At 39.4% G+C, this 14074-nt stretch overlaps 1 protein-coding gene across 9 annotated transcripts in view; it reads left to right on the top strand.

The window, feature by feature from the left end:
• Positions 1 to 14074, top strand: part of ANK2 (ankyrin 2) — a 203607-nt gene that overhangs the window by 168874 nt on the left and 20659 nt on the right. For 6 of the 9 annotated variants that reach the window (XM_075501225.1, XM_075501222.1, XM_075501221.1 and 3 more), the window contains 2 exons: positions 1190 to 1222; positions 3859 to 3880. In XM_075501225.1, the coding sequence (XP_075357340.1) occupies positions 1190 to 1222; positions 3859 to 3880 (55 nt within the window). Of the gene's footprint in view, positions 1 to 1189; positions 1223 to 3858; positions 3881 to 8184; positions 13954 to 14074 lie in introns of all 9 variants that reach the window. The other 3 variants (XM_075501223.1, XM_075501218.1, XM_075501226.1) reach the window with 2 other exon arrangements.

Genomic DNA, 14074 nt, shown 5'->3' with positions numbered 1-14074 from the left:
CCGACTAGCCTGTAGTTGCCTGGGTCTTCCTTTTTTCCCTTTTTAAAAATGGGGGTTATGTTTCCCCTTTTCCAGTCAGTGGGAACTTCACCAGACTGCCACGACTGCTCAAATATGATGGATAGAGGCTTAGCAACTTCATCTGCCAAGTACAGAAGGACTGAATACTATTTGTCATATTTTTCATTTGCCAATTTGAAAGTTAATGAGCTTTGCAATAGCATTTTTAGCTGACTGCCTTATTTGTCTGTGGTGATAGTGATAAAAATGTAGCAGACTTGAGCTCTAGAATTTTTAAAGTTTATAGCAGTGCCGAAAATATTTTCTTGGGCTAGATTTTAATATTGCGTTGTCTTTGGACACTGACTTTTCTTCCTACATCTGATCAAATCTTTCAAGAATCTATGAGTACATCACATAGTGTAAACGGTCTTTCTTCAGAATATTGTTATAACAGTTATTAATGTATCTGGGGAAGAAAATGGTCCAATATCAAGGGCAGAAAAAGGAGAGGAAAACTCTGGTATGAGTTAGTATTTATTGAGACCAGTTGAATTCTCATAAGTCATAGGAGTGCCCTTGATTTCTGTTTAAGTGAGATCAGGTGTTAAGAAGCACTTGATTCCTTAGAAAGAGTCAGTTTATTGCTATTCTGTGATAACGGGTTTTTTACTGTCCTTGTCAGATTAGGAGCTGCATGCCTTTTAGGAATGTGTTAGGCTGTTTGCCCAAAATCTTGCCTGTTTTTCTCAGCATTTTTAGCATATAATATAATCTTTATTACAGCATTTTTGTATAATTTAAATATAACACACCTCAACATATTTTAACTTTAAATGGGGAATGTTCTTGACTATGTTAAGTATTTATTCGTGCTAATTTATGGGTGCAAAAGCATGTGTCTATTTAAAGTTTTGGTACAAATAAGGATCACTTGATGTCTAACACCCAGAAGCAACTTTTCTGTTTGTAATTTGCTTGATTCTGCAGCCTTCTGTGTTTTAAACTGACAGTTTAGTTTTGCCACTTTTTGACGTAAGAAATCAATTGCAGAAACGTACTGCATTTTCGTCTTTTCTGTTAAATGTTGTCAGAAGTTATGTTTTCCTACTCTCTTCTTCTAAAAAAATTGCATTTTGCCTGCTCTGTTTTCCCCTTCTCTTTTTGCATGGCATTTTGGAACTGAAAGGAATCAGAATCAGATCAAGAACAAGAAGAAGAGGTAATGTTGCTATAATGGCATGTTATTGCTTATGCATACTACTAAAATACAACTAACAGATACAGCTTGGAAGATTAAATCTGTGGTGAAACAGGCGTATCAATCAGTAGCTCAGTGCTACAAAAACAATGAAGAGGAGTACACTTAAAAGGATCTTGCACAGGCTCACTTTTGGGGTTTACTGAGTTTAACTTTCCCTACGTTAAAGTTTTACTCATTCAGATGCATTGATTTTGGAGGTGTATAAGAGTTCATTTTGCTTTCAGAATAGTTTCTTAATAGTTCCTCAAAACAGTGGTGGTGGGTAGGGGGGAACGGAGGCAGAGGAACAGACCTAAATACAACAATTGCCTCCATCAGCAAGTTCCCCGCTGTTGGGGGGAGTCTGCGACCGGATTGCAATTGAATGCACTACCTGTATACCTGAAAGGGCTGCAATTCACACATCTGGTCCATTTATAGCATCCAGTAGACTGGATCTTACAGATTTCTGAGTTGGATACTGAAGTCCAGTACAGAATCAGTGTGAACCCAGAAGTTACAAGTAAGTTTACCCCAAGTAAAAGAAGTAGAGTTTTCATCTTTAGCATAAACTGAATTGCATCTTAACGGAGAAATGTGGCCAACTCCCCCCTACATTCCCAGCCCCAATCTGGCAGTTTGAGATGTTTCTTAAGGTCTGACCCCTACATGAATGAGTAATATTAGAAAAGCATCCCCACATTTTGATGATGTTCAGCTGTTGGAAACAAGTGAGAGTGCCAGCACTGTGCAAATAGCCTGCTCCCCAAAGACCATGGACATCTTTTCCATGAACTGCGAAACACAGTTTAGAATTTTTGTTGCATGGGTTGCAGTTTCCTATGATCATTACAGAAATATTTAGCACTCCTATTTCAGTGCTGAAATATAGGCACTGTCAAGTGAATACATGGCCAAAGTTTTTAAGCTAATTCCCACTATATTCATTCAGAAGGTAACATTTCTTATCAGGTAATCATTCGATCTTGTACCAAAAGCACAAAACTAATTCTTTTAGCCTCTATAATGCTGTTTATGCATTCCCAGTGAAGTCCCCAAAACTTGTTTTTAATAAATCTATGCTTTGTAAAAGCAGTGTAAAAGGTATTGGAAAATTATTTTTCCAAACATTGATGACTTGTTATATTTTTATATAAGAAACTAAAGCACAAAAAGACAAGCTCATTGATGGCTAAAAACACCTTCCATTTAAATTTTTTTTGTTGTTTACTTTATTTGTTTTTATGTTAATAATATTAATTAGTATGCTGACATCATTCCAGACTGCTTTGGAGCAATTTAAAGTAAGGGCAATTAAAGTATCCTAGGGACCCTAGGTTACCATGTAGGGCAATCTGTGCATCAGAGGAATTCATACTATTATGGATCTGTAATACACACTGCTGTGTATATAAACTTCATAAGTGTGAAGTTTAATAATGTGAGCCTAAATGATTGCAAGGCATGTACGAACATGTAAGTGTTGCCAGTGATTTACTTGTATTCATTTTCAGTTCATGGAAAAGCAAGAATTAGTAACATCTTACCTGAGACAATATATGGCATTTATCTTTCTACTTTTAGAGTATAAAGAATACTTTTAAACAAGTAAAACCTTTTCAACACTCACTGAAAAACTATCTTGGGGGTTTCAACATACACACTACACTTTATCAACAGTACCGTATAGCTGATTTTCATTCCTCACAGCCATCCTAGCACCACAAGTTTGTGTAGGAAATTAAATGTTTAGTGCTACTTCTAACTTTGCATACTTTTGCATATCCAAATTTACACAACAAAAATCTTTGCTTGTGTGGACAATGATTGTGCTAGCAGAACTGAAAAAAAGTCAAACTGCAAGGCAACTTCAAAAATTTGCTTCTTGAATTTTCATAGTCTGACATTGCATTTTTTAAATATTTTTTGGCAAGGGCTATGTTTTCTTTTGAGTAACAGTAAAATTGGATGGCTTTGTCAATCTGTACCCTCTGAAAAATCAAAAAGATGGCCTCTGAGGGCCATCGCTGCTTCCATTTAGAGGTACCAACAGCTATTAGTGGCATCAAGTCCTAGTTCTTGCCTTAGGCAGTAGTAAGTCTGCAGTCATTTCTGCACCTGCTTTTCATCATCACAAAGTACAGAGGCAAAAATGCAAACTGTGATCTCGGAATAAATACGTACAATGAAACTATGTATAAAGCATACTAGTGGCCTTCCAGATGGGACATAGGCCTTCAGATGACCATATTGGACTTTTTTGCTTTAGACAGGAAGAAATAAATAAAGAACAATGCAACAACATACCCAGTAATGCAAAAGTCTGGGTCCTCTATACTCCTAGTTGCATTTAAAGAAAATACATTGCAACATTTTGCACCCACTGTTGACCATAACTATAGCAAAGTAACCATTTTTCCGTTATTAGAAACACTAAATAAATTAAGCCATGCTTTTGCCGTTATTTTAAATACATTCTTGGTTCCATTTAAGTCAATGAATCTGTGTGTCTCCATACATCTAGTGGATTTGACTCAACCTGTACTACTTCACTAGTGACTTATATATATCGATTCTATTCAAACTTTTACATTTCCCCCTTTTTTCTCTTCCAGGTTGATATGACTTCAGAAAAAAGTAAGATTTTGGTTTTTTATTTTGAAATGTTATAATGCAGTTGCTATGAAAGGTGGTTAAGAATAAAGATAAGCGTGAAAGAAAGCTAAGCTTTAACTGCTGTTGCTAATAACATCAATACTTTAAAAATGTAATAGAAAACAATTTAATACCAAAGCAGCTATCCAATTAAATACATTTTAATGTATAAATTAACAAGTAATACAGTTTAAAACAGTTCATCTAAGCATTTACTTTCCTTCGACATCCCTAGTGATCCTGCTATTGCTATTTTGCTTGTATGAATGCTCATCCCTCCATTTTTTTGTTTTGTCCATTTGTTGACACACATTGTTGCCTCACATTTGAGATAAATGACAGTATCACTTTTAATGAAAACGTAATGAATACTCTAATATATTTCATTAAACTCATGAAATACAACCATGCAAAAAAGTGATACTGTCCAAAGTAATCAGGCTGTTTAACCCTTCTCCCTCCCCGCCCCGCCCTTTACTGTGGTGAAATATGGCTGGAAATATGACGTTTAAGCTTGGTACAGCATATATACCCTTTGCATATACAGAATCAGGCCATTGTTATTATTAGAAACTGAGGGTGAGTGGTTCACAGTGCCAAAGATCTCCTTTAATGAAGATGCAAATCAAACAAATATATATTCAGTCTGAACTTATCTCTAATAAGAACTGTTTTCAAATGCAGTGATTTCTTAAATCTGTTTAGGAAAAGGATGTCTTCTGTCTTGTTTCCAGTTTCAAGTGCAATGTCTTGCCTTTTTTCCTACATTGCATTTTGAGGGTTATTTATTCTTGATGTACTGTGTACATGTTTTAATTGGAAAGACAACAGCACCGTGATCCTGAAGATCAAATGGATGATCATTCCCCTATAACCTCCTTTGTCTAAAGCAGAAATGCTTCATATAGAGAATAAAAGACATCAGGGTGACAAAATAGCTAATAACGTGGTGGGAAATAGTATTCACCATGATTGACAACATTATTAGTATCAGATTTTTGCTCTAATTCATTATTATTTACACCAGGACAACCAATTTCATCAAGGTGGAAAAGACACACCATAGTATAGCCAGCAGCGTAGAATTTCAGTTGCCCCATGACTCACCTTGGCCATGGGAAATGGGAGGTGAATTCAACAGAACAGTAAAACATACAGGTGAAAAAGGGCTTGAATGCTCCCCTTGCCACATAATTATTTACTCAATGCAGTACACTCACCTTAAGGAAGGTGGCAGGATGCAGGTTGGGTGAGGTTGCTCAGTTGTGGTTGTCACAGACTCGTCTAAATTCAACCAGCATAGAGCTAGAATTTTTGGTGACTCTTACACTGGATGAATGAAAATACCGGTCAGATAGCAATTTAGTTTTGCCACTTCTTCCTTTGGCTTAATGGAGAATTAGTTTGAGAATCAGGTAGATCAGCTGCAAGCAGGAGAGTGAGAGAGAGAGACGCTGTTCCCAGGAATCGCTAAAAGTATAATTAACAAACATGAAAGAGGCCAACAAGTGCCGGCCTAAAGACCACTGAGGTGGCTCACATCACGATATGCAAATTGCTGGAAAATATATTTAAAACCAAGCAATTTCTTTTCCAACTTCTTTTACTTAAAACCAACTTAGCAACTTAGCCCAGTTCCCTCATACTTCTGCTAATGGCCGCCTTTAGTTTCAATAACTTTTAATTGCAATGAGGTAATATACAAGTGACTCATTTTTTGGCCCAGTAGTTGTGCTGTTCAGTAAGAGCGAGGACTCGCATGTGCATGTCCTTGGTTTGGGAATATTTACATAAAGGGAAATGAATCTGTGAGACAACGCAGAAGATCTCTCCCATGTCAAAATACTGCCAAATGCACCTTCATGAATAGGCCTTAAAGGTCTCAGCCAGAACCAGGATTAGAACTGGTGTTTCTGGAAAGTGTGTTAAGAGAATTTACCATTTGGCCATAGAGTCAGTTCCTTCCTAGTCTGCTGAAGAGTTAATACAAGTAAACAGCTCTCATGAGAAGAATCCAAAAGAATGAGGGAAGCCACAGACATGACCCAGAAGAGCTTAGCAGTTAGAGGTACTCAGTTTCAAGATCCACTCTGCTGAATCCAAAACAATTTCCCACTGAGAAAAGAAACAAGTGATAAAATCAAACAACAAAACCTCCAGAACACTATAATACACTGAGAGATTTTATCAGCATCTTCTGTTTCAGCTGTTCTACTTAATCTAAAGAATTATTCTCAGAAACAAACATTTGCACTTTAGTTTTCAAAGTTACATTGAGAGACGGAGCAGCCACCCAGACAGTTGTGCTACACTCGCCTTCCTTGGCAGAATGAACAGCTTTGTGATACAAGCTAGAAACACTTTGGGGCAGGTGTGAGGGAGGCCACCCATGTCATATCCAAAAGCTTGTAACATGGCAGGGAAGAGTACTAATCTGGGATGTTAATGACTGTGCTGCCTGTCCTAAAAGGTCCTTGTCCTGCGCTCCACCAGCTGCATTTACTGACAGCTATTGACCATTCCTGACAGTTTAGGAGTTCTCTTATTTTTCTCTAGTAGTAATTCTACCACTGCTTACTCACTCTGTTAACTAGCTGGGGCACAGAGAACCCCAGCAAGCATTCTTGCTACCAGCCACACACTGTCTGGATAGTACTTGCGGTTTTTTTCCCACTGGTCCTTCTTTGCTTCCGGCTAATTAACTGGACTCTTTGGCCAGCGAGATAGTCAGCCATTTGACACTTATGAAAATATGTATTACAAATCTACAAGATTACTAGATAGCATTTCAGCATGCACTAGACAGTTCACACTAAAAACAGCAGCACCAAAGCACCAAATTGGCAGCACCAAAATCACCCCCAGCAATCTGGTTATAATTAACGTACAGCACAAACATTTAGCATTCATTACACACAAGAGAATAGTGTAGCAAAATGGATATTTTTGACAAAGAAATACAGATAATTATGTATTGCTTAGGTTCTCCTTATTTGCACTACTACTTTGACTTTTAGACTGGGGTGCAGGAATGCGTCAAGTTTTATGTGATGTGATTAAAAGAAAAATGTACAATTATAAATTCTAAGCATTGCATTCTGTTCATAACTTGCTTCAGTCCTCCAATGTTTCATTCTGTTAAATATACATTTTTTCGTAGTCCTTCCTGAAATTAAATATTCCCAGCAGGCTTTTATGGCATAATGGGAATTACCTACATCCAGCTTACTGTATGTTGATTGCACAGATTAGACAAATATTTCACCACAGTATGTTTTACAATATTTTCATGTATCTTTAATTTATATGATTAATTTTTAGAGCTATTGTTTTTTAACTGAAACTACATACCCAGCAGCTTTTGCAACACCTTTGCTTTGCATGGAAATAACTTGCCTTACATGAATTGTATGTATGTGTCTAGTGTGACTGTCTCTGATTTTTGGTTGCCATACATTACATTTTTTAAAACTTTGAAATCACTTCTAAGTTGATTCACAGTTTTTTCTTATTATCTCTCCTTTTCTTCTCTGTCTTCTCTTTCCTCAATCAATTCATTAGTTGTCAATGAGGATGTTCCAAGGAAAGGACCATGCCTCTTAAAACAAAAGAATGTTTGTTTCATTGTTTAGGTGTGAAATCCCCTTAGATGAAATGCCGGTTTGCAGCTGATTCAGATCTCTACATATTTGATCATATTTTAGATTACTGCAGAATTACTTTTAACTTTTTATTTTGGTCATTAAGAACAAAAAATGTTAACCCAATGTTATTCTGACAGTTTGCTAACACTGGCTTTCTCTTAGAGGAAATCGACTTTCAATCAGTTCTAATGCTTTCCCCCTTTTTTCTCGTTTATTTTTATTTGAACATTGATCTGTAACATCTGAACAATCTTGAGATGCCTATCTTTGTGTAACTTCACTGTGTTTCTTCTGTTTTTAATTTTAAATTTTGTTGTTGTTGTTGTTGTTGTTTTGGTTTTTTTTAGTGGTGTCCTGATTTGGTTTGTTACAGCTTTGGTAACGTATGTGTGGTTGTGCTATATTGATAAAGTTAAGCAAGTTATTTCCTGCCATTTTCCTTTTCAGTTTTTTTTTCCCCCCCTCCTGTTAGCTTTGCTTTGCTCTTGTACCCTCAGATCTTGTGGATCCACCATTCCCGGCCCATTTTGTTGACCTTCCTACCACTGCAACCAAAGACTGTCATTTTCAGTCCTGATTACATTTTCCAATCTCTATTTTTGATTTCCATTTTACTTTCAATGTTTTTCGTTCGCATCAAAGATGACGAGACAGAATCTACAGAAACATCTATCCTGAAAAGCCATCTGGTTAATGAAGTCCCTGTACTAGCCAGTCCAGACCTGTTGTCTGAAGTTTCTGAGATGAAACAAGATTTGATCAAAATGACTGCCATCTTGACAACTGACCCTTCTGATAAATCAGGCTCCATTAAAGTGAAAGATCTTGGAAAACCCACTGAAGAAGAGCCAGGAGAGCCTTTTGAAATAGTTGAAAGAGTGAAAGAAGACTTAGAAAAAGTAAATGAAATTCTGAGAGGTGGATCCTATACCAGAGAAGAACATGTTTTGCAGAAGTCCCTTTCCAAACAAGAACTTGTAGAAGAAGAATGGGTCATTGTCGATGATGAAGAAATTGAAGAGGCCAGAAGAAATGCTCCTTTAGAAGTCACTGAACCTACCTGTGTAGAAGTCAGGGTAGACAAAGGGACAACAGAAACGGAGAAGCCAGACACGACAGGAAGGGTAGATTACCTTGCAGAGGATTTAAAAACATATGTTTCTCTTCATGAGGTACAGCCACAAGCTTTGCAAGAAGACTTAGTAGAAGAGAGGTTTGAAGCTGTGGTAGTAAGCAGAGATTCTGAAAAAGAAGGACAAGAATCTCCAGCTGAAACACTAAGTCCGCAGGAGCAACACAAGCCAGCCTTAGAAATTAAAAAGCCAGTTAGGACAAAATTAAGAGACAAGCAAAAGGAAGGCAAGATGCGCAGCAGTGAAGAACAACCAGGACTAACGAAGCTCACTTCAGATGAGGCGCTAGGTGAGGAACCTGGCTTAACACTGACAGCTGCTCCTGAGGCTAAAGCTGTATCCCCTGTTATAGAGGAAACTCCTATTGGCTCAATAAAAGATAAAGTTAAAGCTCTTCAGAAACGAGTGGAAGATGAACAAAAAATACGGTCAAAACTACCTGTCAGAGTTCAAACAAGAGAAGGCACTGCTGAAAAGGCTTCTAAAAAACCAGTACAAGTCAAAAAACCGGTAGCACACAAGGCACAACCGCCTGTTTCACCTTCTTCTAAGACAGAAAGACTTGAAGAGACCATGTCAGTTCGTGAACTGATGAAAGCTTTCCAGTCAGGTCAAGACCCATCCAAGAATATATCTGGACTGTTTGAGCACAAATCTGTCAAACAGAAGCAACAGCTACCCGAGAAGGAAACAACCCGGAGAAAAACAATTTCGTCACAAAGTGAAACGAGGAGAGTATCAAGCCACAAAACAGACAAACAGAAGGACAAACAAAGCACGACATTAAAAGCAGAGAAAGAGCCGCAATCAAAAAAAGGAAAAATGCACATTTCTACTGTTGAAATTACCAAGAAAGCTGTAGGTAAAGAGCAGGTAAAAGAGCAGAGCAGCAAAAAACCAACTGAACCTCTCCCTCCAGTGTTTGATGATGAAAGTGCCAAAGATACAGCAGTTGTGAAGGGCAGGACTTCTGATGACCAAGGAGATACTGACTTCCAGATCAGCCCTGACAGAAAAACCTCAACAGACTTTTCTGATGTCATTAAAGAAGAACTGGAGGATAATGACAAATATCAACAGTTCCGACACCTTTCAGTGACAGAGGAGGGAGAGCTTAACTTGGAGCAAGTACTGACCAGTCCTTTCAGTGTTGCTTTTCCCACAGAGTATGTCAAAGATGGATTCCTTCCTGCTCTTTCTCTGCAAAGTGCTGCTTTTGATGGGAGCTCAGAGAGCCTTAAACACGAAGGTGTGGCTGATTCTCCAGGTAGCCTGCTTGACGGAACCCCTCAGATCAGCTCTGAGGAAAGTTATAAGCATGAGGGTCTGGCAGAGACTCCAGAAACGAGCCCTGAAAGCCTCTCATTCTCACCAAAGAAAACTGATGGGCAAATTGAAGAAGCTAAAGGAGCAGCTAGAGCACACACAACAGCAGAAACATGTTCTCCGAAGGAACTTTCTCCAAAGGAAGATGAAAAAGGTATTACTGAAAGACAGCTAGATGCTGTTACTGAGACTAGTAAGTCTCATTCTGACCATGTATCAGAAGAGCTTGTACCTACAGCCTCTGAAGAAGAGGCTGATAAACTTAAAGAAAGTAGCTCAGCTTCCATTATGAAAGATATTGGCAGGGATAAAGAATCCAGAACCACTGCACATTTAACTAAGTCTTCTGAAACACATGACACTGCTTTAGAGAAAGAAAAAGATATAACCTGTGAACGCCGTGTTGTGGTTAGAAGTCCCCAGAAATTGGAACTTTCACTTGCTAGCCATGATAGTGAAAGCTTTAGCCCAGTTGCAGATGACTCTTTGGCTATAAGTCATAAAGACTCACTGGAAGCAAGCCCAGTGCTAGAAGATAACTCATCACACAAAACGCCTGATTCTTTGGAGCCCAGTCCTATGAAAGAGTCTCCCTGCCGTGATTCCCTTGAAAGTAGCCCTGTAGAACAAACAGTGAAGGCTGGTATTTTGGGGCAGGGTCCTCTTCAGTCTGTTCTTAGCAAAGGAGAAACCTGCCCAGAGCTGGCATCGGTGCGTTCCAGGATTCTCCGTGACCCTGAGGGAAGTGCTGATGATGACAGTCTAGAGCAAACATCCCTCATGGAGAGTTCAGGGAAAAGTCCTCTTTCACCTGAAACTCCTAGTTCTGAAGAAATTAGCTATGAAATCACACCTAAAACAGTAGACTCACAGGCACTGTCAAACATACCAAAGTCAGCCGTGATCCCTGAAGTCAGTGAAGAACCAGAGGATGATTCAGAAAGTGAACCAAAGAAGAGATTCACCCCCGAAGAGGAGATGTTTAAGATGGTGACCAAAATCAAAATGTTTGATGAATTAGAACAAGAAGCAAAACAGAAGAGAGATTACAAAAAGGATTGTAAGCAAGATGAATCTTCTGTAGTTGCTGATTCAGAAGCTGCATGTGAAGCTGGAGAACCAGAGTCAACAGCTGTAGAAGAAAAAGATATACCTACAGTGGTGATGTCTGCAGCTGAATCTAGAAAAAGTTCTTCCTCTTCAGAAAGTGAGCTGGAATTGACTCAGCTAAAAAAAGAAGCCGACGCAGGCCTCTTAATGGAGCCTGTGGTCCGAGTGCAGCCACCCTCACCATTACCATCCAGTATTGACTCCAGTTCTAGCCCCAACGAAGCAGGTTTTCAACCCATTGATTCAAAACAGTGCTCTCTCAGGATAGGTGCAGTTAAAGCAGAACAGGATAAGCCAACAGAAGATGACAAAGAGGAACCACTTATCCTTGGGGGCAGCTGTAAGGCTTCCACAAGAGAATCAAGCACTTGTCATTCTGATGGTTGTGTATCAGCAGAAACTGATGAATCAAAATGTGACAGTACAGGTGACAGTGAGACGGTTAGTCCCAATGCCCCTGTCACACAATCTGGGGGTACTCTGTGTCATTCCATTGGTGACGGTTCTCAAAAAGAAGTTCGTGTTGAGTCTTCACTAACACTCCAGCAGTATGATACTACTGAAAAAGATGTCAAAACCACTGCATTGTTAACACACACAGATCTCATTTCTCCAGGAGCTGTGTCTGAGAAAGTAGATGATAGTTCTTGTGGACACAGTACCACTGGGTACTCTGTACCACAGGATGGCAAACTGGCTGAAGATGATACCACTGACCTTTCTGCTCTGGGAAGTGATTTGGGAAAAGCAGATACAGATTTTGAAACATCTCAAAGAGATATTCATGCTGAGGAGCCCTTACCAGAGTATTCACCCCTTACCACTGAAACAGTGGAACTTGGAAGTTGTGTAGCAGATGCTGCTGAAAGTAGTGCTCCTTATATAGTAAGCCCTTACGAAAATGTGTCTTCTGAACATTTCTTTACTGACACTGAAAGTAAGGTAGGATCTGGTAGAAGTCTGCTATCTAGGGAAAACTATTCTGTTGAAGAAGGAAAAGATCAGACTGGTGAAGCTTTACTTAGCAGAGACACAGGTAGCGAATATCACTCTTCAGAGGAAGTATATATGGAAGTAGAGCCAAAACCAGAGGATGCATTTCAGAAAATGTCGCAAGGGTCTTCAGCGTCAGATTCCACAAAATTAGCTGAATCTGCCCTTGAGGATATAAGAGATGAAACGGAGAAATCGATCAGTCAAGTTGTCATCACTAAAACTGATGTGGATTCTGACATGTGGAGTGAAATACGTGAAGATGATGAAGCTTTTGAAGCTCGGGTGAAAGAAGAGGAACAAAAGATATTTGGGTTGATGGTAGACAGGCGATCACAGGGCACAACGCCCGATACGACACCAGCCAGAACACCCACCGAAGAAGGGACACCACTTAGTGAACAAAATCCTTTTCTTTTTCAGGAAGGAAAGTTGTTTGAAATGACTAGAAGTGGAGCTATTGACATGACCAAAAGGAACTATCCAGATGAAAGCTTTCAATTCTTCCAAATGGGGCAGCAGCCTCAGGAAGAAGTTTCTTTACCTGAAGAAGTGAAAGAAGCAGCAGAGGTGGAATCTTCTACGCTGAAGAGCTCACCAGATCCATTTTCACCTTCAGAATCAGAGGACTCAGATGTACAAGAAAAAGATCCATTGAAATATTCACCCCCAGCATCTGAGTCTAGTGATAAATCAGAAGAAATGACGGGTGAAGGTGTCAGCATAGGCACCACAAAAGCAGATCTTAAATCCAGAATTCCGATTAAAATGGGTATTTCAGCTTCTTCAAAATCACCAAAGAAAGAAACTGCTGCCTCTGAAGCTGAGCCCCTCTCCAGAACGGAGACTGACATGGTTGATAGCAGTCAGGTGCCTTGCCCTATCTCTCCTGAGCAGTCTGTAGTAGAAGACGAATTAGATTTTTCCAAAGTCACTAGATTAGTTTGTTCTGAACAGGGTGATGAGTCCCCAGACTCTTCACCAGAGGAGCAGAGGTCTGTGATTGAAATCCCTACTGCTCTAATGGAGACAGTGCCTTCTTGTGAAAGCAAATCCAAAATTCCTGTAAGAACAGCTGCTGCTGCATCGCAATCCTTGCAACAATCGGAAGATGAGAGCCTTTCCACAGACGGCTTCCTAGACAGTTTGCAGTGTGAAGGAAAAGATGACCAAACGAAACCAAAGTCTAAAATTCCTGTCAAAGCAGCTTTCCAAAAAGCTGAACAACAATATACGTACACAGACGCATCTGTCCGCAAGCTAGAGTCACCCAAAGCTCTTGACACGACAAGCAAACTACCTATGAAACAAGATAACCGAAGTAAATCTGAATCTGATGCAAGTATTCCCATGGACCCAAAGACTAAACGTTCAATAAAAGCTAGGAGTTATGCTGAGGCAGAAGCTGAGACCAGGGAGAGGGAGAGAGAGATGAAGCTTGAGCTAGACTCAGATGAGGCCACAACAGCAAGACCCAAGGTATTTTCATCACGGTTGCCAGTTAAAAGCAGAAGCACTACAGCTTCCCGCAGTGCTTTTAGTCCCACAAAAGAAAGTAAGGAACATTTTTTTGACCTGTACAAAAACTCCATAGAATTCTTTGAAGAAATTAGTGATGAAGCTTCTAAATTAGTGGAAAGACTCACGCAGTCAGAGAGAGAACAAGAATTAGTTTCAGATGATGAAAGCAGTAGCGCCCTAGAAGTTTCAGTTATTGAAAATGTGCCATCCAGTGAGACTCAGCAGTCAGTTCCTGAAGACATCTTTGACACCAGACCCATTTGGGATGAGTCTGTAGAGACTCAGATTGAACGTATCCCTGATGAAAATGTCCATGACCATGCTGAAGGTATTTGCCAACGACTGGGATTCCCTGTGCGACGCATGTCATGAATTAAACTTTTTGGTTTTTTGTTTTCTTTGGTGTGTGTGTGTATGTATGTTTGTATAAACGTGTAATGTGTGTGGCC

The sequence above is a fragment of the Mycteria americana genome, chromosome 4 (genome assembly GCF_035582795.1).
Source record: "Mycteria americana isolate JAX WOST 10 ecotype Jacksonville Zoo and Gardens chromosome 4, USCA_MyAme_1.0, whole genome shotgun sequence".
Taxonomy (NCBI): Eukaryota; Metazoa; Chordata; class Aves; order Ciconiiformes; family Ciconiidae; genus Mycteria; species Mycteria americana.
The sequence above is the reverse complement of the archived record's forward strand: the minus strand, read 5'-3'. Positions and strand labels throughout refer to the sequence as shown.